This window comes from Planococcus citri, chromosome 2, assembly GCF_950023065.1.
Source record: "Planococcus citri chromosome 2, ihPlaCitr1.1, whole genome shotgun sequence".
NCBI classification, from domain to species: Eukaryota; Metazoa; Arthropoda; class Insecta; order Hemiptera; family Pseudococcidae; genus Planococcus; species Planococcus citri.
In genome coordinates, this window is record NC_088678.1 from 58711374 (window position 1) to 58737516 (window position 26143).

At 32.5% G+C, this 26143-nt stretch overlaps 6 protein-coding genes and 1 long non-coding RNA gene across 7 annotated transcripts in view; 3 read left to right on the forward strand and 4 right to left on the reverse strand.

Annotated features, from left to right (window-relative positions):
• Nucleotides 1–13: 13 nt before the first annotated feature.
• LOC135836749 (DET1- and DDB1-associated protein 1) lies at nt 14–1506 on the reverse strand. The gene is made up of 4 exons (XM_065351766.1): nt 1296–1506; nt 1018–1156; nt 869–936; nt 14–749 (listed from the first exon to the last, which is right to left on the reverse strand). Exons 1-4 carry the CDS (start codon nt 1296–1298, stop codon nt 639–641), a joined length of 321 nt encoding a protein of 106 aa, XP_065207838.1. The 5' UTR covers nt 1299–1506; the 3' UTR covers nt 14–638.
• Nucleotides 1507–1656: 150 nt separating this feature from the next.
• On the forward strand, nt 1657–3086 carry LOC135836746 (uncharacterized). Its single transcript, XM_065351763.1, has 4 exons — nt 1657–2007; nt 2078–2242; nt 2320–2502; nt 2581–3086. Exons 1-4 carry the CDS (start codon nt 1813–1815, stop codon nt 2911–2913), a joined length of 876 nt encoding a protein of 291 aa, XP_065207835.1. The 5' UTR covers nt 1657–1812; the 3' UTR covers nt 2914–3086.
• Nucleotides 3087–3133: 47 nt separating this feature from the next.
• LOC135836748 (gastrula zinc finger protein XlCGF49.1-like) lies at nt 3134–4143 on the reverse strand. Its single transcript, XM_065351765.1, has 3 exons — nt 3788–4143; nt 3433–3707; nt 3134–3348 (listed from the first exon to the last, which is right to left on the reverse strand). Exons 1-3 carry the CDS (start codon nt 4046–4048, stop codon nt 3255–3257), a joined length of 630 nt encoding a protein of 209 aa, XP_065207837.1. The 5' UTR covers nt 4049–4143; the 3' UTR covers nt 3134–3254.
• A 106-nt stretch (nt 4144–4249) lies between these two features.
• On the forward strand, nt 4250–10156 carry Karybeta3 (karyopherin beta 3). The gene is made up of 23 exons (XM_065351757.1): nt 4250–4711; nt 4789–4938; nt 5014–5240; nt 5407–5503; nt 5599–5703; nt 5780–5905; nt 5983–6194; nt 6474–6596; nt 6664–6772; nt 6846–6999; nt 7067–7176; nt 7252–7352; nt 7423–7540; nt 7620–7749; nt 7831–8007; nt 8081–8272; nt 8413–8525; nt 8593–8733; nt 8809–8961; nt 9043–9250; nt 9332–9494; nt 9569–9788; nt 9870–10156. Exons 1-23 carry the CDS (start codon nt 4631–4633, stop codon nt 9954–9956), a joined length of 3297 nt encoding a protein of 1098 aa, XP_065207829.1. The 5' UTR covers nt 4250–4630; the 3' UTR covers nt 9957–10156.
• A 512-nt stretch (nt 10157–10668) lies between these two features.
• On the reverse strand, nt 10669–11421 carry LOC135834111 (speckle-type POZ protein-like). Its single transcript, XM_065347949.1, has one exon. The coding sequence runs from the start codon at nt 11419–11421 to the stop codon at nt 10669–10671; it is 753 nt and encodes a 250-aa protein (XP_065204021.1).
• Nucleotides 11422–16342: 4921 nt separating this feature from the next.
• Nucleotides 16343–17887, forward strand: LOC135836753 (uncharacterized). Its single transcript, XR_010557077.1, has 2 exons — nt 16343–17709; nt 17775–17887. It is a non-coding gene; the product is annotated as an uncharacterized LOC135836753 (long non-coding RNA).
• Nucleotides 17873–26143, reverse strand: part of Mid1 — a 53760-nt gene continuing 45489 nt past the window's right edge. The window contains exons 3-4 of the mRNA XM_065351769.1: nt 24702–24882; nt 17873–24344 (exon numbers count right to left, since the gene is read on the reverse strand). Of these exons, the coding sequence (XP_065207841.1) occupies nt 23875–24344; nt 24702–24882 (651 nt within the window). The 3' untranslated portion in view covers nt 17873–23874. The remainder of the gene's footprint in view (nt 24345–24701; nt 24883–26143) is intronic.

Here is a 26143-nt window from a genome sequence, read left to right on the forward strand (position 1 = left end):
GAAAATCATCATCAATAATAAATTAACTTATATTTGAAAACACTACATAAGTATTATAACATTTGGTTCAATCAACTATTTATTATTGATAAAATACTTAACCTCAATAATGAAAAAACTCGACGAACTAATATTATTCGCAGAAAATGAATGCAACTATAAATAACGCGATGATAAGACATGTCAAATTAACTAATCAGAAATGATTCGAAAATCAGAATTGAATCACAAGCTTCAAAATTGTAATGCGGACATAAAAAATATATTAATTTGTAAATGAGATAACCCAAAGAAATGGTCAGTGACGAGACGACAAGGATGCAGCATAAGTAAATATATGAGATAGAAATCATACTACAATTCACAGAAAAAGATGATCATGATATCTTTGGATTGTATGAAAACTGATGGCATTAGCTAGAAGGATGTCATTTCGAGGCACAAACACCTAGATTAAAAAGGGGCAAAATTGATACATCATCATTGCAATCACGGACGACGATCCCTTCCTGTAATGAAAAAAAGACACACATACATTTTTTCATTTTAAAATTAATAACTTACCTTACACTTTTTTACATCACAAAAAGACATAATATAAACATGTAAAAAGATACTGAAGACTATGAACATAGAATTTAAATAGAATTAGGTTCAATTCTGAGTCTTTTTCGAGGTATGATATTCATTTCGTCGGAATTCCCACTCTCCGGCGCTTGATCTCGTTTCTTCTGTTGAGGTAACGTATTCTAGAAAAATGATAAATTATGTAATTTTGAAAAGTATTCAAAACATGAAGCATTCTGCATATCAACACGTAAGACTACAAGTAATAAGAAATGATATAGAATCTTTAGAAAATATTCACCTGTGCGTTGTTCTCCCATCTTTGATGTAAATATCTCAGTAAAATATTCGTTTTCTCGGTTACAATAACTGAAAAATATCAACACAGAATAGATAAATTTCTTCCCATTTACCCATTAAGAAGGGGTTTTGCATGATTGCTCCACTTACTTTGCTCTGACGGAATTTCTTCAGTCGATATGTAAACAGACGGACGTTTCACACAAGTTCTATTCGTGCTATCAGTATGAAAGCGGGAAAAATTATTCTTATCATAACTAGGTAAAGTCTTCAAAAACTCGGTGACAGACTGAAAAAAATCGAATACAATTAGAAAAACTCAAATTCTCTATTATTACATGATATTTTAAATTGAAAAGAAATGGAAAGGGAAAATTCATGGACAACTTGGAGATGATTAAATTTTGATATGTAATACGAATATTTACCATTTCTGCGAGCGTGTGGCAGGTTGTGAAGGTAGCTAGGATCCTGTTTCACTGAAATTGTAATAATCGCGCAAAATGATTTGACTGGAACACACCACAAGTTTTAATTTCAACGAGAGAACTTTTCATTCATTTAACTCATTCCACACTCATAAAACGAAATCATCAGAAATATAAAAACTTTTCACAACTTTTTGATTTTTTTTTGAAAGTTGAAGTTTTTGGAATGAAAACTTGACGAACAACGACAACATTGAAAAAAGTTTGAAAAAATCAGTGTCGCCATTTATCAGACTTTTGAATGGAATGAAATGTGGCAATTTTTTTGTATGAAGTAAACAACACAGCCTGTGTTTTTTTTATTTTGTATTTTGGTTTTCGTTTTCGCGCGAACAACCGCCTAAAAAAAATTTGATAAAAAATGGCAAGGGTGTCGAGTAAGTCCGAAATTTTGAACTTCTGAGATTTTCGGCCAGAATATTTGTGCACGTAAAAGTTTGTTGAATACCTTACTGCAATGAGTTTGTTTGAAAACGATGAGAATTTCGACGATATCCTTACCAAAGCTAAGCGCATAGATAAAGGAATTCTACACCTGGAAAAGAAGTTATCAAACGTGAAGAATCTAGGCGTATCTTTCGCTCCAGAAGAAACAAAAATTACAGCTCTCAATGTTTTGAAAGAATATGACGAAGAAGTTTCAGCTATGAAGGTGCATGTAGATCTTCGGCTGATTTTCTCCAGGTTTCTTTGATTATATTAACCTTAGTTCCATTTTTCAGGAAAATTGTGAACACTGCCTCGAAGAAGAAGAAAAAATGCTCAAAGAAAGTATCGAAGCCAACGAAGGGATTATGAATTTTATTACGAATATGAAAAATGATTTGGATAAAATTGAAGAAAACATGAAAAGCATGGGACAGTACCAGCCTTATGTAGATGAATCGGTATTATTAATGGAAATTTTCACTTTTCATTTAATCCTTAGTTTTTAGTTTTTTATTGACCTTTTTAATGCCTCCAGCTCGAAGAAAAATGTCCACAACATGATTCAGATAGTCCAATCGTACGTCGTGTTTCCCATAACCGTTCAGATAGTGTAATGGAGAAAAGCTTGGATGAACTCGAAACGAACAATGCCAGTCCTTCTCTTCTTATGAGCGCTAATAATTCTATTATCCACGTTAAAGAACCCTACCAAAAAATGGTAACTTTTCAAATATCTTCGTCAATCAATTTTAATTGAATGAATGAATCTCGATGTTGTCCAATGCTTTTATTGTAGACTAATGGGAAATCATTCGATACCGGCTCGTTGTGCAGTGAAAGTAATGGAGGATTTAACTTCAATGTATCTACCAGTACCTCGTTATCGACTCCTGTAGGTGTTACCAAGAATTTCAGCAAATATTCCGAGAAAAGCAACGATTCGCTAGATGCATGCCATACTCCATTGCTCCGTTCTACTCGTAAACCGATCAGTTTCATAGATGATGCTTGCAGAACTCCTATCGACCCTGGCATATCGTTAGCTAGTATGAAATTGCTCGGCAAAAGTAATATCAAAACTAAGGTTTATAAAAGTGGCATTTCTGTCACGAATCAGAAGCTCGAATGAGTGTGTTAATTTTTCTAAATAATGTTGTTTTTTGGTGAATGATTGAGTTTTTAATTTTAAATGTACTTTTTCCATTTTAGAAATTATTTTTTGAGATAAGTTTTCGTGTGTTTTTTTGGTGCAATATACCAATTAATTTTGCATTATAGGAATTAAAATAGTGTTCGTTCTGATTTTTCGCATTTTCATTTGTTCCTTTTTTAAACATGTTTCAGATAGATGGTTGCCATAGTTGAAATTTTTAATTCCACGATACAACAATACGTAATATCTAATTTAATCCAATTACATACGAGTGCAAAATCAGTTATCAATTATACAGTTACAGTTAGCAAAATTGGCTATAAAATTACAGACGATTGAATCAAACTATGATATTCAGATAGATGTTCGGCTAATCTGTTTCTTTCGTAAATCATACTGCATAGCGGACATCTGAGAGAAAAAAATGAATTAATGTAAGCAATGAAGTAGGTACATAAAATGAAATAATATTTGAAATTTGAAAACAATGCTTACTGTCTTTGAGAAGAAGTTTTGTTTGATCCATTGATGTTTTGATGAATCGAGCGTTTATGAGCATACATATTAAACTTTTGGCTGAAACATTTCCCACAAATATCACATGCAAATGGCTTTTCTTTGGTATGAGAACGCATATGCCTTTTCAACTCTGTACTGCTGTTTAATCCTGCGTTACAAACTGAACAAAAGACTGCTTTTAATCCTGTGTGGTTGGACATATGGTGTTTGTAGGTCTTTTCATGGATAAACTCCTCATCACAAATCTTGCACTGAGACACAAAAAATCGTTTACAAATAGAAATTATTAAGAAATGATAAAGTAAAATTTGAGGCGAATGCGAATACTCACCGTATATTGAGGAACTTTTGTGTGAATAGGTAAATGCCGTTTAAGAGTTATTTTCTGAGTGAAAAGTTTACCACAATATTCGCAAGTAAATATGCTCGTTCCATTGTGAATTCCGATATGGATTTCTAAATTCGATCTATGTTTGTACATTTTGCCGCAAATATCACATACAAATTGTGGTTTTGGGATTTTTTCATCTTCTTTTGGTTCATCTGCTTCGGGTTCTTCGAAATTGAAATCATTCATTACATTTAGAGTCATTTAAAACATTTTGTAAAGAAAAAAAGACTAAAATTCTTCACGTAGCGAAAGTTTTTTCAAAAACTTTGACGAAAACTTTGATAACAAAAATTTCGAAGTTGAATAATCAGTGTTACCATATACAAAAATTTGTAGAGTCATGAAGAGAAAAAAATCATGCGGACGAGATTTTGCGTTTTGCGAAACATCATTGGAAATAACTGAAATAATTTTACGTACACAATGGTTCCGATACCGTGGTTTCGTACGTAATCTTTTCTTGGTGTAAAACTAATTTAAAAAAATTGTGTAAGAGTAAATTTATAGTATATTTCTTGTCGCTTTCACATGTACATTCAACTTGCATGTGATTCATAATTGAGATTCATCGTTGTCCAAAATAAATCGGTTCCTCGTTTCGCGGTTTTGATAATTAAAAACGTGGTTTTATCAATTTGCACATTTGAGTCGGGAGTGTAAGTAAATATCCGTTGTAACACTCTATTCCATCCATCAAATTCACTACGCTAGTACAGCGTAATCATTTCAACGACAAGCGGTTAATCATTACATAGTCCTGTGGATTTCATACAGCATTTATCAATGGCTCTCGATGCGACTAATTTTCGCCAAGTGCTTAGCTGTCTGTTGAGTTTGGAGGCCGACACTCGGAATAAGGCCGAAGTAAGTTTTCAGTATTTGTACCTTCGTCTTTTCAGTGCGATAAACACATTTTACGAATGTATTTTCTTGTTCCGTAGGAAGCCTTCAATAATATTCCCACTGAAACCAGAATATTATTCTTGTTGAATTCCATCACCGACGAATCTTTACCAGATGGAGAGAAACAGCTCGCTTGTGTGTTGATGAGACGTCTTATTACAAATGATTTTCCAGAATTTTATCCCAAAGTAAGAATTTAATTTCACTCGTAGCATAATCTTCGCTTGATTGATTTTCTTATATCTATGCTCACTTATTTCTAGCTCAGCGCCGAAGATCAAGATCAATTGAAAAAATGTTTATTATTATTGGTACAAGCTGAAACAAACGATGGCTTGAAGAAGAAGATGTGCGACATTGTGTCTGAACTAGCTAGAAATTTGGTCGATGATGATGGTAACAATCAATGGCCTGAATTTTTACAATTCTTATTCAGATGTGCAAGTTCGACATCAGCTCAAATGAAAGAATGTAGTTTGAGAATGTTCGCGTAAGTTTACGTACTTGACTATTAAATGCTAACAATCCGAATGGTTAATGTTACCTTCTACCTTGAACATTGTTTTAGGCTCGATTAATTTTTCAACGATTGAAATGAAATTTTCTATGTGTAGGCTTATCTAATATCGCATATTTCTTGTACTTGTTTCGTGTAGTAACGTTCCCGGAGTTTTTGGAAATCAGCAGAATAGTAATTTGAATTTGATTAAACAAATGTTACAACAGTCTCTAGTAGATGGATCAGATAGTAAAGTAAGGATATGTGAATTATTTCAAATTTCTGCATTATTAATTTATTAACATGTCTCCTGTCCCATGTTTCTAACAAAATGAATTTGATTTTTTAGGTAAGAGCGCAAGCCGTTCGAGCTGTATGTTCGTTTATAATTCTTCATGAGAAAGAAACCGCAATTCAAAAACATTTTCAAGATTTACTTCCCAGTATTATTCAAGTATGAAACAATCGATCAATTATGTGCTTGGAGTTCGATATTGTGAATTATTCGCTTATTCATTTATTTTGCCTAGGTTTTAGCTGAAAATTTACAAAACTGGGACGACGACTCGATTATCAAATCATTCATCGATTTGTGCGAATCTTCGCCTAAATTTTTAAGACCTCATATCGGAGGAGTTATCGAACTTTGCCTAAAAGTGAGTTGTTTTTTTTTTTAGTGTGTACGTATACTCGGAATCGATTTTATTTCTTTCTAATGGTTTTTAATTGATAGGTTTTTTCCAACGAAGATATCGATGATGAAGTTCGCCATTTGGCTTTGGAAGTAATTGTTACGTTGAGTGAAGTAGGGTCTGCTATGATGAAAAAAGAAGCGCAGAATTACGTCGGACCTTTAGTTCAAAGTATTTTGAAAATGATGGCTGATTTAGAAGAAGACCAAGAATGGAGTTGTTCCGATGAAATTGTCGACGAGGATAACGAAAAGTTAGTCATCGAATTTTCAAGTATTATTTCCGTTTCGAAAAACGAATCAAATTAATATTTGAATGCGATAAACAAAACGTTTATTTTTATTTCGGTTCGTTGTATTCGACAATATTGAGCATATTTTTTCCATGTATAAAAAAATCACATTGGTATGTCCTCATAAATGAAATCATCAGTGTGAATTCGTTGCCTTGAGTAGGCGATCAGTCGATCTAGACAACCTTGAACTTTTTTTACCATCATGTTGCTAATAATACGGTCACGTTTTTTTTTCAGTAACAACGTTGTAGCCGAATCATCAATTGACAGATTGGCTTGTGGACTCGGAGGTAAAATAGTTCTTCCTCACATCATTAGTAATATTCCTGCCATGTTATCCAACAGCGATTGGCGATTTAGGTATGAATGAATTCGTCCAACTAGATTAATTTCCCGTTCATTTGATTAAACAAAAATTTTAATTCAGACACGCTGCGTTAATGGCAATCTCAGCTGTGGGAGAAGGCTGCCATAAACAAATGGAACCATTATTACCTCAAATCATCGAAGGCGTTCTGACTTTTTTGCAAGATCAAGTTAGTAGATAAGCGTCCCGATTGACCTTGTTTTGTTGAAAGAATTTCTAAACTTTTTTACCTTATCTTTTAGCATCCAAGAGTCAGATACGCAGCTTGTAACGCTGTGGGCCAAATGTCTTCTGATTTCGCGCCTACTTTGCAGAAGAAATTCCACGACAAAATTGTTCCTTCTTTGCTACTTCTACTCGACGATAACTTGAATCCACGTGTCCAAGCTCACGCTGGTAATTAATTTTTCACTTCGAGTTAATTATTGGAATGAATACTTTTTAACGATTATTTTTCTGTAAGGCGCCGCATTGGTAAATTTTGCCGAAGATTGTCCCAAACATATTCTGGTTCAATATTTAGAAGGAATGATGTTGAAATTAGAAGCCATATTGAACGCCAAATTCACCGAAGTGAGTGATTAATTGCGGTAGAAGTTAATCAACAGGTTGATAGTAAATTGATTGATTGTCGTTTTGTTGATTTAGTTGGTTGAAAAAGGAACAAAATTAGTTTTAGAACAAGTTGTTACTACCATTGCTTCCGTCGCTGATACAGCCGAAGAACAATTTGTGGCGTTTTATGATAGGTACAAATTGGAAAAAAAATGTCACTTGATACGTATTCGATATCGCATTACGGTTTTGAATATTTTACAGATTGATACCGAAATTGAAATACATTATCGATAACGCCGTTACAGCAGAATTGAGGCAATTACGTGGTAAAACGTTGGAATGCGTCAGTTTGATTGGATTAGCCGTAGGACACGATAAGGTATGGGATTGCATCGAGTTAGATTATTTATTACGAAAATGCATACATATTCATCGGTGTTTTTTTGCTTCGAATACAGTTTGCTAAAGATGCAAGAGATGTCATGGATACTTTACTGAAGAATCACGAAAACGGAGATATTATCGCTGAAGATGATCCTTATCATACTTATTTAATTTCTGCTTGGGCCAGAATTTGTATAGTTTTGGGTAAGTAAAAAATTACCCACGAATTATGAAAACAAAACCCTGCGACAGATGTTTATAAAATGATAAATCTTCGGTCAATAGGTAAGGATTTCCAGCCATACTTGCCTCTGGTTATTGGCCCTGTAATGAAAACTGCATCCATGAAACCAGAAGTTGCGCTATTCGATAATGAAGATTTAGAAGATCTAGATAGAGTCAATGCCGATTGGCAGTTCATTTCATTAGGCGAACAGCAAAATTTTGGTATTCGTACTGCAGGTTTGTAAATCACTCGAATTAAAATTTTGTATGGTGAAAACTTGAGATTATCGAGAGAATTTCTGTTTGGCAGGCTTGGAAGATAAAGTAGCTGCGTGTGAGATGTTGGTTTGTTACGCTCGTGAATTAAAAGAAGGATTTGCCGATTATGCTGAAGAAACAGTACGCTTAATGATACCATTATTAAAATTCTACTTCCACGATGGTGTTAGAATGGCGGCAGCTCAAAGCTTACCACATTTATTGGAATGCGTCAAAATTAAAGGTACCTATTCTTGATTACGTCTGTAATACGGTAAATGAAAAAATTCCTTTCATTTACTGTACAATGATGATTTTAAAAAATCAGTTTTTTTTCCCCAATGAAGTCTCTTATTCTTTGTGATTTTGTTTCCGTTTTCAAAGGACCTGATTACGTCAAAGACATGTGGAATTTTATCTGCCCAGAATTACTGAGCGCCATTAAAGGTGATCCAGAAAACGAAGTAGTTGGCGATCTCTTCCATTCAATGGCTAAAGTAAGAAGGTTATGCTGTAATTTGGCATAGACGTTTTGCAAGTTTAAAACATTGTAATGTTTTACAGTGTATCGAAGTCTTGGGCAAAGGATGCTTAACAGAACAATGGATGAATGAATTGATATCCTTATTTGAAAAAAATCTTTTAGAACATTTTCTCGAACAAGAAGCTGTCCAGGAAAAACGCAAAGAAGAAGATTACGATGAAGTAAGAAAAATAATTCCTGTAAGAGTATTCTTTATCAATTTTAGACATCTTCATTTACTCAATTGAAATTCACAGAATTTAGAAGATGAAGTAGACGACAGCGACGAAGCCGATACCACTTTCAAGATTAGTAAATTAGCTGACGTTGTTCACGCTCTATTTAAAGTTTACGGTACCGATTTTTATCCCTATTTCGATCGAGTTTTAACTCTTTTCGTTAAAATGCTGGTAAGTAGTGAAATTGAATCGCTTTACATCAGATCTCAAAATACACCAATTCACTTTTCTTTTTTTTTTTTCATTTTGCAGGATCCCCGACAAAAGTGGACCGATCACCAGTGGAGTATTTGTATATTCGATGATCTAATCGAATTCACTGGACCGCATTGTAAAAAATATAAAGATTACTTCTTGGCACCATTGGCCAATTATGTTACGTATCAACAACCCGAAGTAAGGCAAGCAGCCTGTTACGGTTTCGGCGTTTTAGCTTTATATGGCGGCGAAGAATTCGCTCGTGAGTTTTATTATCGTGTATCTTTCGGAAAATTCATTAGATTTTTTGGATTTTTATAACAATTTGTGTTTGTGTTCGTAGAAACTTGTGCTTCTGTAATTCCCGATTTATGTAAAATAATTAGCGATCCTTCGGCCCGCGAAGAAGAAAATCAAGTAGCTACAGAAAACGCAATATCAGCTTTAACTAAAATATTGAAATATAATAGCTCCGCTGTTAACGTAGATGAAGTTTTACCCCATTGGTTGGTATATTTTACTAGTTAATTACGTCGACTTATTTTATAGTTTAGATTTTACCGCGGTGTATTGTTTTTAGGTTACAATCACTTCCTGTAACGGAAGACGCAGACGAAGTACCACATGTTTATGATTATCTGTGTGACCTTATCGAAAGAAATCATCCTATTGTATTAGGAAATAATAATTCAAATTTACCTAATCTGGTAGCCATTATGACAGAAGTGTTCTTTAAAGATGCAATCAAATTAGATCACATTGTAGCTAAGAGAATGATCACCATTATGAGAGAAGTTCAAGTAAGAAATATTTGCTTATTACCTCGTGTCGAGTAATACATAGTATTTATGGTATTTTCACGTTGAAATTTAATCTTGCAGAAATCACCAGAAATGTTTGAACTGTGTTTATCACAATTGAGTATAGAAAAAAGGGCCAAGCTAACAGAAATCCTAGTTTCCGGTTAAGATGTGGAACGTTGAACGATGCGAAACGTGTGTGATTTATTTTCTCTACTCCTTTCTCAATTATGACAAATAATTATTTTTCAGACGCGAAATGTAATCATTGAATTAAACAAATTATTCATACGTATTTTTTCCAACTCATTTATTATTGTCTTCGTTATAATGGAAAATATATCATCCTATATTGTTATTATATTTAACGAGTGCGTTTTTTTAATGATAGGTAATTGTTTACCATTATTTAGTATTGAAATGATCATCTGTTCTACGAGTTCTACTTTTGCAGTTTTCAAAATTATATCTTTGATAGGTACGTGTTTGTTTATCTAAACTTTGGCACCGAGGTGATACGGTTTCGTCTGAATTACCTAATAGTCACTTGAAAGGCTTAATCAAAGTCTGCAATATTACTTTACAATCGTTGAGCTACGACTCAGATGACCATTCTTCATCGACTTTCTGTTACAAATTTCTATCATCTTTTGAGTTAATCATTGCATATACTTACTACAGAAATGTTTCCATTTTGGGTTGATATCAAAAAATTGACGATCATGAAAGTAATTTGAGAGAGAGAATGACCTCAGCATGTATTTTTTCTTCCATTGAAAGAAATAAACTGAATAATTATTACATATACGACACAATGAAGAAAAAAGTATGAAAAGTAATGTGTAATACAAAATTGGCAGCTAGGTTTAAATTTAATTTTTTACTTCATGTCCGTTACCCTTAGACCTGGAGGTTCTGGTAATAGAACAGATTCCTCAACTTCACGCACTCCATTTATAACATCAAATAGGTGAGGATGTGTTAGAATTGCATTTTTCCACGACTGAGTTGACATGAGATTAGCAAGGTGTGTCTTGATATAAAATGTAACTTGTTTTCTTAATAGTTCTGCAGAATGTAGATCAGCAAAATATAACAAATCAAACGCGTTCTTTTCTGATAACTGCTTCAATATCATTTCTTCACAAAGTAGCTTCAGGCAGTCAACTTGATACTTGTCAGCGACTACGAGTAACTCCTTTACCACTTTTTGATCAGGAGTTTTGTCAGTATATATGTACTGCAGAAATTCTTCAAATACTTGACAACTGATATCCGAAATATTTACCTCGTTGAGTCGACTTTCTTGCATATCGAGTTTGAACATAGCCTCAAATACTGGACTACGTGCCGCTAAAATATATTTGTGAGCACCAAAATTCTTTCCATTCACTGAAAATGTTACATCAACAAAGTTTTGACTCTGCAATAAACGTCCTAAGCTTTTTGAAAGATTGTCAGAAATGGTCGATTGCGTTTCATGGCCTCGAAATACCTTGGTGGGCAGGCTATCCAGACAAGAGAATTTCAATTCACAGAGAACTATTAGCGTGTCTTCTTTGAGTAGTTTGTTATTTGGATCGGGATCTAGTAATGCTGCCTTTGAAATGTATTGCGAACATTCCCAACGCATGGTCTCCCTCATAAACACATGATCGTATACACGTGAAAATAATTCATTTCGCTCATGATCTAATAAAGAGAATTTCATCGTAGCGAATACATCATGGACGTAGTTGCTTTCTAGAGATAATCCTACACCGACATGTTCATGATTTGGTTTGTTGATGAACAAACTCCAGCTCCACTCATATTCAGGATGATTGGGGACGCTGAATGTAGGCGATTCCAGAGATCGGCTTACTTTACAATGAAATTGCTGAAAATATTTTGTGGTCCACAAGTAAGCGGTTTTCCCCCAGTTGACATCAACGACACAATGATCTAGAACTGAGGCTTCCGTTTTCGAACATGATGCAGAGAAGGAAGTTGACTGATTCATCTCTACCGTGGCGTGGGCACAATAAATACTCTTTTCAATCGCAGTAAAAGAGAAAAAAACTGCACATAAATTTTCAGCAAGTTCAATGCTATAAGCTATACATAAAACTACAAATGCTATAAAATAATATTGATAACGGAACCGCGGGAAATTTTTGATAAGAATACATAAGTCATTAAGTCATAAGTGAAACAGTGAAACACATGTGCTACCCGAAAATGCACGAGAATATCCGATCTGAACTTGTAATTATTTTTATTTTCACTCCGTCGGCGTCTGCTCTGTTCCTTCCTTTTCATTTTTTTTTTTTTTTTTTTTTTTTTTGAAAGGAGTGTTCGAGGACTTTGAGCGCTCTTTAGAACGCTACTGAATTCACAGAAAACGTAAAAAATTAGGGTTTTTGAGCGCTCATGAATCTCATGATAATAGACTCAAAAATGGACTACAGACTGCTGTAATGCAATTTTCAGAAAACTGTAAAAAAAATGTTTACGTAACTTACTGGAAAGCACTCGAACACACCTATTAATTAGGACTATTAATTAATACCTATAATATTTTTGTGCTTCAAGTATGTAATTCAATTCAATGTGCTAACTTGGTGTAAAAAAGCGTTCGCTTTGTTCCTTGGACTCAGGTAAATTTGTGTTATTATTTTTTTTTTTTTTAGCAAATCGAATAAAAACAAGCAAAAAGAAGTTTAGAAGTTGAATGAAAATGATACTTTCAGTTTGCTCTAGTCAGTTTGATCAAGGATTGAGTTGAGGATCTGGGAATTAATCATAAAAATAAATCAATTCTACCTACTTGAAAAGTAAATCATTTTCAACTTCTTTTTGTTTGTTTTTTTTTTTCAAATTTATTTTATTTCCTAAAAAGAAAATAATGTAAGTACCTAAATTAAATTTTACCAGAGTCCAGAAGTGACCTACTTACCTTACAAAAATGAAAAAAACGATTAAACGAATAATGAAAACTGAAAAGGAAGAAAGCAAACGTATACACCAAGTTACCATTTATTGAATTACACACTTGAAGTAGGTAAGTAGGTAGTGTAAAAAAATATTAGATGTGAAATGTGATGTGTTCTTTTTACACGAATTTTGGCAGATTTTCGAGAATCTGGATTTTGGACGTTTTTTAAAATCTCTGTTTTTAACACTGTTTAGATTCCATTCATCAACTTTCAAAACCTCAAAAATATTCTTTTTTCAAGTAAAATTCAAAATCCATTTTCAAAAGCTAGGTACTACCCTAGCAGATTCTCATCATCTCATGGATTCTAAATTTGCCAAAATCCGTGTAAAAATAACACGAATTTTCTATGTTGTAGTTCAAGCTTCTTTCTAATATCACAACCTTCTTAAAATTCAAATCGGTTCAATTTAATTTTCAAAACTTATCTAAAAAATGCAGCCTAAGAAAAGAACCTGGATAATTTTCTTGACATGTAGATTTTTTATACATATGTACCTAGTTAGTAACAGACGAAATTTACTTTAAATTAAAATGTTTTCCAAGAACTTGAAAATTCATCCTAAAATCATCAAAAACTTGCGCGACCGGCGACTTTAACTTTTCCAAATTCCAATAAACTCGAGTGTCAGCAATTTCACGTTTGTGGCTATATGGTTGTGCACTTTGTGCATTTTGTTAATTCCTTTTATTTCCATAATTAGTCAATTTTAAGACAAAAATTGAGAAAATTTGCAAAATTCAACTACACGAGTATTTCAAGGTAAATATTTCCTTTAATTTACGCTCCAAAAACATTTTCGATGTTCGTTTTTAAATTTAGTTGCAAAATACCTACTAGGTATGGTACGCAAAATCGAAAAATGGCATCATTGGCATCAGATGAAAGGTAGTTCCAACAATTGATGAGTAAATTATAGCAACTAACTGGACATTATTTTTGTTTTATTTTGTCTGAATTTTAAATAACATGGATAATATTGAATTTTAAATTCTATTTCACTTCATAATATTGTGTTCTTCAATAATTTTAAAAAATCATCACGTCGTGATAGGTACGTGTTACGTGTTTGGTCATCTTCATTTGGGGTGGTACGGTTTCGTCTAAATTACTAACCGTTGAAAGGGTTGAAATCGAAGTCGGCAATACTACCTTACTTACAATCGTTGAGCATACTAACTACGAAAAAATGTTTCCTTTTCGGGTTGACAACGGTAAAAAAAAATTGACGTTGATCATGAACGTAATTTGATCTGTTATGAAAGAATGACCTCAGAGACTGACGATGCGATGAGAGAGAACCCGAGGAGAAACGTTTGTTTACGGTCGCTGGACAGTAAGCTTCCTACGTTGACAGTTTTGAGGAATCTTTTTCCCGAAATCGAAATTCAAAATATTTCAAATCATAAATACAGAAATTTAAAGTGAAAATGTCGTCTCATCTAAAATATCTTTCAGAATTACTCCAATTAGTTATGGTTTGTAGAAACAGACGAAATTTATATTAGTATGTTTTCCAAAAATTGAATTGAAAGATTGAAATTTAAATTCATCCTAAGCGACCGATGACTTTGATTTTCCAATAAATTCAAGTGCTTGGTAACATCGCATTTTCAAGTTTCAACCATGAACACGTCAGCAATTTTACGTTTGTGGCTGTAGTTGAGCACTTCGTGACTCGTGTATTTGTTATTTCCATAATTAGTAAATTTTTAGACAAAAATTAAGAAAATTTGCAAAATTCAACTACACGAGTCACGAGTGTCATATGATGAATATTTCCTTTAATTTACGCTTCAAAAACATTTCCAATGTTCGCTTTTAAATTCAGTTGCGAAATACTTAAGTACCTACGCAAAATCGCAAAATGGCTTCTGTTGAGTTTCACATTCCAACTTGATAAGTAAATTAACGACTAAATGGACATTATTTTTGTTTTACATTGTCTGAATTTTAATTAATACGGATAATCACGAATTTTAATGATAACTTGAATTATATTTCACGTAATTTTATTGAGTTCTTCCATTTATAAAAATCATTATATCCGGTTTCCCTGGCAGCACTGGTTTTTTCCAACTCGACAGTTTTCTCGTTTGTTCCTGATCGTGCGACCGTTATACGAAAGTTTTGTCTCGTGTGCATTAAGAGTTGCTGTATTCGTAAAAATAAGGTAAAATGTGCGTTATTTCTTTCGATTTGTGTTCTATTTTATTCAAGAAAATCGGTAAAATGATGTCCATAACTAATTAGCTTGTTGGGTTTGTTTTTTGAGTCGTATTTATGGTTTTTGTTAATGGTGTCTGAACCTGAACGATGGGTATGTACTTATTATGTACGAAAGTAATCGTAATTGAAAGGTTTCATTTTCGAATTCGTGTACCTATCTACATAATTATATCCGGTTGATGCTTTCGACTTTTTTCTTCTTCTTTCGCTAAACTACGTACTACGTATACAGTTTTGGATCTGTAAGTAAATGCCTAATGGTATATTTTAATTTCCGGTGTTTCGTGTGTGAGAAATTTCAACGTTTTTCTTCGGTTTTTCCAATTTTGGTAATCTAAATCACGTTATTGAACCCCCTCATTAGTGTTTTTCACATCACTTCTTAAGCCCCTTTTTTGTGAAATACGTTACGTAATTGCTTAGTTTTTGAAAATGTCTGCAATTTTATAGTTTCATTTTCGTGTTTTTCAGTCTGAATCGGTGTGTTTGTGTAGTGTTTAGTTCATATTCGATGATGAGATTTTCTTATTTCGTTTCGAAGTTGATATTGGTAAGCCTATGTATGTGATGATTCATTTTGCTATTCTTTGGTAGTTGGTAGAGTTATTCAGATACCTATTGTGTAACGTATTTCATCCACCTGTGGGAACAATAGCGTCTTATTCAAGTGATGAAATGAACGATTCTCAGCAATTTTGAATTATTTCTCTTGCTTCGCTTGGAAAATAAACTTCACAATTCGTCGAAAATCATTTCATTTTCTCAGTTGGTAAACCTATTGCTTTCGCACTTCAGTCTCGGTTCTCTCTTTTCAATCTTCCATTCGTAAGTTTAGATCCTAACCCTTTCATGTTCTATATTTAGGTATTTTATTCGTTGTTTCGTTGTACGAATATTCGTAGGATTTTGGAAAGAGATCTACAGTTCTGTGATGCCAAATTTTGGTACGAAGCCTATTGTACTAATCCTCGAATTGGCATACAAATTCTCCAGCCGTCGCTGGCATCTGCGTCGTAGGTATAATTTTTATTATTGCTTATGTTGAAACACGGGAGATGACCGAATCTGTATGGACGGTTCGTGGCTTCTTACAATATGCCTAATACTAAAAACAGTATCATGGGCCTGTAATGTAATCGTGATGTTGTTTGTTTTCATTATATTGTCGGTTAATCGACATCTTTTGGTTAGGTACATGGTACATGTTGTTGGTTCAAATATGTTCCTATCGTACATTATTTCGAATTATGGTTATTGTAAGTAATATTCTTCAAGAAAAGTTTGATGATATTTTTTAGTTTACAGTGGATTTTGTTTTGCTCCTGTTTTGATACCCCCTGTTGAAATGTCTACGTACCGTACCTAGGTACGCGATTCGTTTATTTATGTTTTGGTTCTTGTCAGTAGTCATGTTTGTGTTTTGCTTTATCAGTACGAATGTCACTATGCACTTACAGTGCGCACGAAGACGATGCTGAGTTTGTATTTCGCATTGTGTTCGGTTTTTTAACGTAATTTGTGCTACCAGAATAGCTTTGGTGTCTTTTCTTAATTTCGTGTGATGTTGATGTTTTGTTCCGAGAAGATTGAAGATTCATCGATGTAGCAGCTGAGCTGCATGTTTTATTTCTTCACGATGTGATAGTAGTTTTAACTACTTTTTATTTCTTCTACAATAAAATAGCAGTTTTTACTGCTTTTCATCGACATCCAGTCAGAACCCGGATTCCAACAGAGAAGATGAATTCTGCTTACCTGTCGTTCATCATTGATCGGCGAAAATAGAAGAATAGAAGAAAGAGCTGTCCACCCAGAAGAGTGTTCCAAGAAGATTCGTCGAAGTAGCAGTCCATAATATACTCGCTTTTTAGCGTTTTATTATTTCTTCTCAATACAATATGTGATTTCTTCTCAAATTTCGACATTACTCAACCAAAAGACTGAGTAATGTTGAACCTGCATATGTGATTAAACACGTTGACTCATACAACCGAAGTCCTACGGAGGTGTGCTATGTTAATTTTAATGTTGATCTTTTCTAATGCATTGTTTCTTTGCTTAGGTACCTATTATGTTGAGCGCATTGCTAGTTCAATTTTTTAAGAACAAGAGAACGACACCTGAAACTGAGATGACCGGAAACAATGAGCTAATGACCAAGCTGAGAGCTGGTAACGTGACTGCAGTCCTTTGAATGATTCCTGCAATTGGTATTGTACCTACATATATTAATAGGTGTATTCAGGCTACCCATAGTGTATTATTTTATGTATTATATGTATATCTGTGATACCTATGTGCTCTGCATGGCATGTGTGTCCTGTGTTATGATTGTGTATGTTTTGCTTTGTGTAGTGTGTACCTATGTGTTTTGCTTTGTGTGTGTTTTTTTGCTGTGTTCGGGTGTGCTTGTTGTGCTTGTGCTGGCTTGATCTTCCTCTTACCTTTGCTTTTCCTATTCTGTATTCTATTTTCCTCTCTTTTCCTCTTCCCTTTCTTCATTTTGTCGCCAATGATGAAAAATCAATAAGTACATCTTGGTACTTGAAGATTCTGATGGCGACTGTTAGAATAGATAGATAGTTATAGATATATATATTTTGTTTTTGTACGATTACCTGTATCGATTGACCATTTCTGATTTTAGTGAGAACTGAAAAATTGTTGTAATAATAGTGTTGTTTTTAGAAGCTCTACGAAAGGAATCTCCTCAAGTAATTTTTTCGTTCCTCGAATAAGAAATAATGATCGTCGAAAATTCATTCATTTTTCTTTTCAGAGTACTTACCTACATCTTGAAAATGCAGAACTGATCGGCGACTAGACGAGATTCATGAAAGTACCTACACGACGAAAATAAATAAAGAAGAACAAACAAATTCTTAAAATGGTAATATTCGTTTATTATAACAATGAACGTAACTTAATAATAAATAACTGTATTCGAATTATTACGATCAAGTAAATTTTAACGTAGTGGTTAACATTACATAAGAGAGTTTTGTAGTTTTTAAAACATTAATACGGAAATTCGTATTTGTTTAGAATGTACATTATCTAAAATCTCGTTTAGTTCGAAATTTCGAAATGAACAGTTTATTTATAAAATATTACGTTGCTTAACGAAAATATCAACTATTTATTAGTAATTAGGCCTTATATCTTAATTATTTCAACACTGAATTAACGCGACCTTAACAGTAGCTGTCGCGTTCATGTTGCGTTTTTTTTCTTTTATACAGACACGAAACGACTATTCGTTGCAAGTTTACTTAAACAATTAAGTTTTTTTTTTATTTTACAAAATTTACGCTAACAATTTTCATTACGATTGCAACGAAAGAATAATAAAAAAAGGGGAAAATTCTAAATGCATTTCGAATAAATAACATTCGTCGTGTCTAAAATTCACATTTCTACAAATCATTACTTATAAAAGTATAATTTTAAACTTTTTCTCGCTTGTCATTTTAAAGCTTATTCACATTTTGAAATTTATATATTATCGTATGCTTGCTGAGAGTAGGTATTGGAATCTCGATGTTATGTAACATATGCTACTAATAACTTTAGAAAAATTTTCAAATTTAATATCAATTCGGATCTAAAAGGGTAATCGAAAGTAGGTAGGTAATAAGATTGCACGTTTTTTTTTCAATTTCAACGGGTAAGTGAAAAGTAAAACGATAAAGATGCTTATTCAAAATGTATTTCATAGAGCAATATTTACAATAATCATGATAAGATGGTTGTGAATATGCCAATCTACGACAATACGATCATCGGACAGCTCTTGGTTAATTACACGCTAAAGGCAGGCCTTTTTTTTTTAAATCTACATTTATCGTACATTTTTCCATTATTTAGCGTACGCAGGAACGTAATTCCACAATCTTAAAATATTTACAATTCAAATCTGCATAAATAAGAAGTTACTAAAAAATCAATTCCGATAAAAACTTACAAAAGTATATTAAATTGGTACGAATTTTAGTAATTACTTTACTCTTTATTATCGAGTCAATTTTTTAGGACGAATTTGGCACGTGGAATGTAAACAGTACATTTTAACGTAACGACGTAAAATTTATATAATGAATAAACTATATAAATATGTAGATTTTCAACGAAAACAATTGAAATAACAATTTTCCATTCGTACATATTTGGCTATATAATTAGTGCAGTAATACTTCTGTATCATATGTTCAGCTGGTTCTATAGGTAAATATATTTTAGTATAGGTTAGATAGGTATTGCTGTTGAATGATTTCAATTTTCAAAACTTTGGCCAGCCTTACATTTTGAATAAGCTTTACTGCACTGTTTATAAGTAACAAATGTACACTTACTAAACAATATTACAAAAAATAAACGACATGGTGATAATACAAATAACATTTTTAATAATACAACAGTTAAGTATAATTTGTATATAAGAAATAAATGTATCGTAATAACAATAGTAAAACATAAAAACAAATAACGAATTTGCTGCTATAAGAAGAAAAATCGTTATGATTAAAATTTCATTATTACAAGAATGAAAAAAAAAAAAAAAAAAAAAAAAAATACTACAAAAGGCGGACGCTTTTTTTGCTGTAATCTAAGATATTTTCAATGTACATTATAGGAATAGATTTTTAGTGTAGGTAAATTTACTACCTATCAAGGTGTGAATGTAGTATATAGGAAAATTATGAGTTAATCATGAACGTACTTTCAATCATTTTTTTCTTTTTTTAAACCAAAATAATCACAATGCAATTTTAACACGAGTTTACGATAAAGAATTGAAAAAATAATCATCAGATAACACCGGCCTTAATTTTTTTAAATCAGTCTAGGCCTTCTGATGATATCGAAATGCATTTGGGATAAGAAGGGTTATAGAAACGCGATAGAATTGAAACAACAGATCATTTAATTTACTTCTCAAATGTAAAGAGTATGTTTTCCCATGTGTTTACAGGTCAAAATAAAAGATTGATCTTGAAATGTTTGATGCTAACTATACCATCATTCATCATACCATCAAGTTTACAGTATTGAGGAAAAATTTACACTTACCTGGGCGTAATGATCTATAAATGTGAAATTGAAAATATCAGCCATGATAAAGAAGAAAATAAATGTCACGTAATGACGACTGTTCATAATGTAAGTACAAATTGAATAAGAATAAGGTATAAAAAAGTGAAATACACGCTAAAAAAAAGTTTTCGAGTACAATAAGTACAGCATTCTAACTATATAATGATTTTTGAGAAACTATATTGCTTGATTTTTTTTTAGTTTAGGTTGGAATTTAATGCATTCAAAAGTATTATACCGATGAAGTTTTAATTGGAAAGAATTATTTCACCACTAGGTAGGTAAAGATGTGCAGTCAATTTTGTATTTAGTTAGGTATTAAATTCGGTAGGTAACTCGATAATTTATTTTGAACCTAATCGACGTAATCAAGCAAATGAATTTTAATTAACTTTGAGAATTGAAAAATCAAAATTCAATACCTATGGAAAATTCTCCTTGAAACTCTCACGTTTTAATTGACATCCAAACAGAAGATAAATTTTAAAGAGAGGTTAGCTGGGGTGATGAGAAATGCATCGAAAGGAATGCTTTCAATATTTTCGTACAATTTGGTCCCATATAATAAACACATTACGTATAATTTTAGATCAAAAAATTAAATATGATTGTTTTAGTAATAATTTATAAGTGCGTGAAATGGCAAACGTAAGTACGTATCTAGATTAGATTTTGCGAACATTATAATTAATCGATCAATCGCTATAGGCAAATGCCTTTGTTGGAACGTGATCAATGATCATAGAACAATTTTAGGTAGGTAATACTAAAAATCTTCAATTTGTTTCGTAAGTGTAACTTTGCTGACTAATAATATAGGGAAAATTACATACATCAAGATGATCAACACAAGTAAATAAGTCTAGGTGCACCATTGAGCGAAATGATAATGTTTATTTCATCGCTGTTACGTCAAATCGCGCAGTTTACTGAGAGAAGAAAAATGAAGAATGCATTTTATATAAGAATGACTTGGTACTTTTAAACTTTTTTCTTTTTGGAAAGAAAAACAGCATTTTAAGCATTTCGTTACATACCTAGCAGAAGCAAATTATCTATAGAATGGTTTTTTTTTTTTAGGAAGATACTTTTTTATTTTATTTTTATTCTGTTTTATTCTAAAATAATATTAAATAGGTACAACAACTAATAGCAAAAAAATGCCACTCCATTTTTTTAAAAATTGAATTTAAATTTCAACTAAACGAATGTTTGCTTAAGAATATTCGCATATAAATTGGTATAAAAGTAAAATATAATCAGGGAACATATGTTGCATGATCTACCGAGCACTACGATTTAACAGAATAACCATATAATACATTAATAATCACAATAACGTTAGGAATGTAACAATAATAATAAATAACATGGTATTATAACGCAATAACAATAATACAATTAGTTTACTGGGTACATATTAATTTAATAGTACTAATAATTACAATATTGTTTATTTTTAAAATATTTGCAACAAAATCTACTAAAATTTAGTAACATTGAGAAATAAATTATATCGTAAATAACAATAACAACAGATAACATAAGTACAGGTATCATCTATGTAGTTATAGGTTAATGAAAAAAATATTCAAATTTCATTAGTTGAACTTGACGTCTGTTGTACATGGACGTTATATGACCAGATTATTAACCTACAGAGGTAATATGAAAGCCCCATATCTGTATACTTGTAGATTAGTAACAGTATTACATTTTTTTAATAATATAAATTTGAATTATACATACGGTACATTCTACATATCACTAAAACCGTTTAAAATTTTAACATCAACTTAAATTGACAATTTATTAGGTATATTTTTATAGTTAACAGGTTAGTTGGTAGCTAAGTACCTATTACATTCGTAAAAAAACAAATCAAAATTATTCCAACAAACAAAATAATCATGATCCCCACAGCGTCAAAAGAGATATACTTATATACCTACACTTTACATCATTTTCAATTTATTTTTTTTCTCATTTTTTTATATGTATAAGAAACTACCTGAAATTAGCCTATTCGTTTTGATCAAAAGAATAATCAATTATAGGTATTCGATAAATGCCACTTTCTGTCTTTTTTTTTACAGGTGTATCAATCAGCCTTGAAGAGTTCAATTTTTGAAATCGTGGATACGAAAGATGTGGCTTTTTTCGAAGACATTATTTTGGAAATTTTTCAATTCAGTTGGTAGTCGAATATGTATAAAAAATGCACACACTTGTATACGTAAATTTGCTTCTCCAGCAATCTCTTTACGAAGCCGTTTCACAGAAGTGCGGGTATAATCAATCAAATTCGGAAGTTCATTGTTGGAGGATGGAAGATATTTTATAAAATTTTCTTTAAAACTTATAGATTAATATAACAGAACAAAAATTCAACAATGGATTCGAACCGATGACGTCCAGTACCCGGATAGTTGAGTATGTATTGTCATAGATTAATTCGAGTTAATCTACGGTATTATCTAATCAACAACCTACCTATACTTGGAGATATTAGCGCACAAAATAGTATCCACGTCAAGATTTTGTTCGGGTTGTTCATAGTCGTATCAAAAAAGTTCGATCATTCTACGACCGTGTAAGGTAGGTAAATAGGTATACGTAAATGCTAAATGATGGAAGATTGCGTCATCTTCATTCTTTAATTCATTTAGTTAGTATTGGCAACAATTACTCTCATTTTACTTCTCATCATTCGGAATTAATTTACTATCAATTTGCTGAAATTGACATGTGATAAGATTTCAGCCAAGGAGTCTTATTTAATGCACCTTCTGGAGTTCTGGTATTTATTTTACGACACTTCAATCATTTACGTATCACGAAGCCTTAATAGAATGTTCAAACACGAATCAGTTAAAATTGAAATGAATTGTTGTAAAGATCATTTCATTTATCATGCTGATACGAGTAGGATCCTTTCAAGCGGCTTGAAGCAGTTGAAGCTACGTATAGCTAGGTATTACTTATAAAGTATTTTTTTCACTGAAGATGACCTTATGAATCCATATTCCGAATGTTTATCTCAGGTTTGGGAATAATTACAATCATTTCATTAGGTGCTTGATTGTGTTTGCCGAAATTTTTGAAAAAAGTTTTTTCATCTAAGTAGGTATGGAATGCATTGCTTTTTTTTTCCATGTTCACTTTTTCAATGATCAGTTCATCGTTCATCGAGATTTATAGCTTTCGACTTGAGCATCCATCTTATCACATGTCAAATCAATCTCACTGTACCTATCGAATCAAAATCATTTAACGACTGCCACGAACATTTATGGTTGAAAAATATAAAAGTTAGTACGACATTTTTGCAACAGAAGCCGTAATAATATTAAAAGTATTTAGTATGATTGAGCAACAAAAGTTCAAATAGGTAAGTAAATGGAGTTATCAGCGATGATGATAAATACGTTGAATTTCCTATAAGAAAAAATTTATGAACATTAAAATTCAACTAAATTATACCTTAAAACGGTAATTTAGGTATATAGGTAGTTCCATAACAAAACGTCAATTCAATACAACGAATAAAATTCTAAAAAAAAAATAATAGGTAATAAAATAATAAAGAAAAAAATTATACACGAATATAACTGCGAACAATGACTCGAACCGAGATTTGCATTTAAGGAAACAGTTCGTTCTTCATCATATTATCAGTCTTACATTAGCCATTATAATAATAACAATCGAAAGCGACGGATTTGTACGACTGCTCGCATGGTTACTTGACGATTTACGCACAACTATTTTCAATTTATTATCAATCATCTCCAATCATCTATCTTCACGTTCGTAACGTACAAATAAAGTATTAACGTTAATATCAATAAATTAAAAGGAGCACTCTTACTAGTTGCAGAAGACGATTCCAACCCAGTAGCATCGTTCGATGAGGTAGAATCTGAATCAGAAGACGGACACGACGATAAAGGAAAATTGACAAACGGTATTGTAGGCGAATTGCTACTCTTATCTGGTAAATTCGAAGCTGTCGTACTCGTAGAAGAAGGCGGTTGACATAATCCATTTTTAGGTTCATGGGACGGATCGTTTGAAGATGAGTCATCGCAGCCTACTATGCAAGATCCAATTTCGTAGCTATTTTGTTGGTTCTCTTGATGATAACCAACTGGTGGCATGGCTCCGGCTCGACGCTTTTTGCAGTACTCGTAACAACACGCGCTTCCGTATGTTGACCGCAATAATTGTTCACCATTTTCTGGTATGTTTTCATCTGCGGAAGGAAAAACGTTAATTAGTAGGTACATACAATATAATATCTCATCTGTGCACATTGTCTATTGTCTAAATACATTTAATGCCGTTTAATCTACATGAATTTCAGTTGATCAAGTTGCAGTGAAAATTTAAAAAATATTGTTTTGTTTAGAACAGCTAATGTGGTCCTAAGATTCTATCTTCGGCTTCAAGACTAATCTGCCGGTTGCAGAAATGAGAGCTAAGACTTTCATCGTTCATGTTTATTACACTTCTGTTTTCGGTTCAGGTTTGTGTTTCAATTTTTCATCATTTTTTTCTTCCCACATTACCTATTTTATTTTATAAGAATAGAAAATGATGATAATATTACCTATGCATTGGAAAATAGGTTCGCCGGCATATTGAGCTGGATAACCTGGAGTTTTTTCAGCTGGCAGGAACCATGGACAGGTTTGCTCGACTTCATGACAAATACTTCGACACGGTTTTATTTTATGACGTTCTTTCCAATGAGGAATTAACGAAGCGCAAACCCATCTTCTGTACGCATCCTACACATAAACAAAAAACATTTAATGAGTAAAGTACCACTATCAAAAAACGACTCGACGTTGTTGTAAAATCTACGTTAACATTGGATAAATGCACGCGTTTTATAAACTAAACAAAACAGCTCGACTTGTTGAGAGAAAAGTTTTCACTTTAGAGGTAGCAGAATCGCCGATACAAAGATAAGTTGTATACCTTCGGTGACAAAAACAATTAATATCAAGTCTTTTGTCTGTGTAGGTACTACCGCGCGCGATAGGTACCTAGTACAAAATTATCGAACGATCGAAAACGTTCGTTCATCTAAATTCCAAAATAGCAGGTAGGTACAACTTGTAGTAAAGTATAGTGCTCGTATAAAGAGTCTCGTTATCTGGCGTTTTACAACGCTTGAACATTGAAAAAGTAAATTTAAAAAAAAAAAAAAGAAAGAAAGAAAAGGAAAAAACCCATCATAGTCGTCATCTTCTTTGTCGCACGTCTTTCAAGCGTATAAAAAAAGTACTTTTTTTCCTAAAGCCGAGCAGATAAGTATACTTACAATTTTAAGGTTCAAGAATTGCCAAAAATAAAATCTAGTAAAGAATCATTTTGCTTATGCCTCCATTAATCTTTTTAAATAAGTTGGCGCTTTCGTATATTCGTATACGTATGTACCGATGTAAAGAGGGAAACAGATAAGTGGATGCTGAAATTTACTATTTCATTCCCAGTTTAAATATAACAAATAGTCGGTACATTTCTTTTACGGTGGGATATTTCGAAATACCGCGAATGCGGTTGAAAAACGTACAATATTCATTTTTTTTTTTTGCGGCCATGTATGTAGAGTACGACACGCACATGTAGGTACAACCAACTGTGTACAAATACGACGAAATATCAAACAGAATGCGCGATTTATTTCAAACGGAAACCTCGCGTTTAATTTTTTTCCACTTTTAATAAAGATTACTCTCATTTCCAGTGCTGCGAATTATTTTCATTTCAAACTCTGCTATGCCACGTTTACTCTCTAACTCGCAGCTAAATGTTTAAGGTACCGTTGAAAACTCACGGTGTAGCTGTTTTACAAGCTCTACATATACAAAGGACAATCGCTACAATATTGTGTAAACATTTATATATGTAGAATGATTTTAATTAAATACGCAACTGCAAACTGGTAACGTTCAAATACAACTCGTGAGGAGAAGAAGCTTTGTATACAAGCTTTTTCGTACTGCTGTATTACCCATAGTACCGCCGCTTGTCATGCTCTAA

Excerpts from the sequence above, each read along its gene's own strand:
- LOC135836748 (XM_065351765.1), bottom strand. The coding sequence starts at position 4,048 with ATGACTCTAAATGTAATGAATGATTTCAATTTCGAAGAACCCGAAGCA. Across the intron at positions 3,708-3,787 it reads CAAAAGTTCCTCAATATACG|TGCAAGATTTGTGATGAGGA; the intron begins GTGAGTATTCGC and ends TTTGTGTCTCAG. Across the intron at positions 3,349-3,432 it reads AAAACTTCTTCTCAAAGACA|ATGTCCGCTATGCAGTATGA; the intron begins GTAAGCATTGTT and ends TTTTTCTCTCAG.
- Karybeta3 (XM_065351757.1), top strand. The coding sequence starts at position 4,631 with ATGGCTCTCGATGCGACTAATTTTCGCCAAGTGCTTAGCTGTCTGTTG. Across the intron at positions 8,526-8,592 it reads TCTTCCATTCAATGGCTAAA|TGTATCGAAGTCTTGGGCAA; the intron begins GTAAGAAGGTTA and ends AATGTTTTACAG. Across the intron at positions 9,251-9,331 it reads TGGCGGCGAAGAATTCGCTC|AAACTTGTGCTTCTGTAATT; the intron begins GTGAGTTTTATT and ends TTGTGTTCGTAG.
- LOC135834111 (XM_065347949.1), bottom strand. The coding sequence starts at position 11,421 with ATGCGTTGGGAATGTTCGCAATACATTTCAAAGGCAGCATTACTAGAT.
- LOC135836746 (XM_065351763.1), top strand. The coding sequence starts at position 1,813 with ATGAGTTTGTTTGAAAACGATGAGAATTTCGACGATATCCTTACCAAA. Across the intron at positions 2,008-2,077 it reads AAGAAGTTTCAGCTATGAAG|GAAAATTGTGAACACTGCCT; the intron begins GTGCATGTAGAT and ends TCCATTTTTCAG. Across the intron at positions 2,503-2,580 it reads AAGAACCCTACCAAAAAATG|ACTAATGGGAAATCATTCGA; the intron begins GTAACTTTTCAA and ends CTTTTATTGTAG.
- LOC135836749 (XM_065351766.1), bottom strand. Across the intron at positions 937-1,017 it reads AGAAATTCCGTCAGAGCAAA|TTATTGTAACCGAGAAAACG; the intron begins GTAAGTGGAGCA and ends GATATTTTTCAG. Across the intron at positions 750-868 it reads GATGGGAGAACAACGCACAG|AATACGTTACCTCAACAGAA; the intron begins GTGAATATTTTC and ends TCATTTTTCTAG.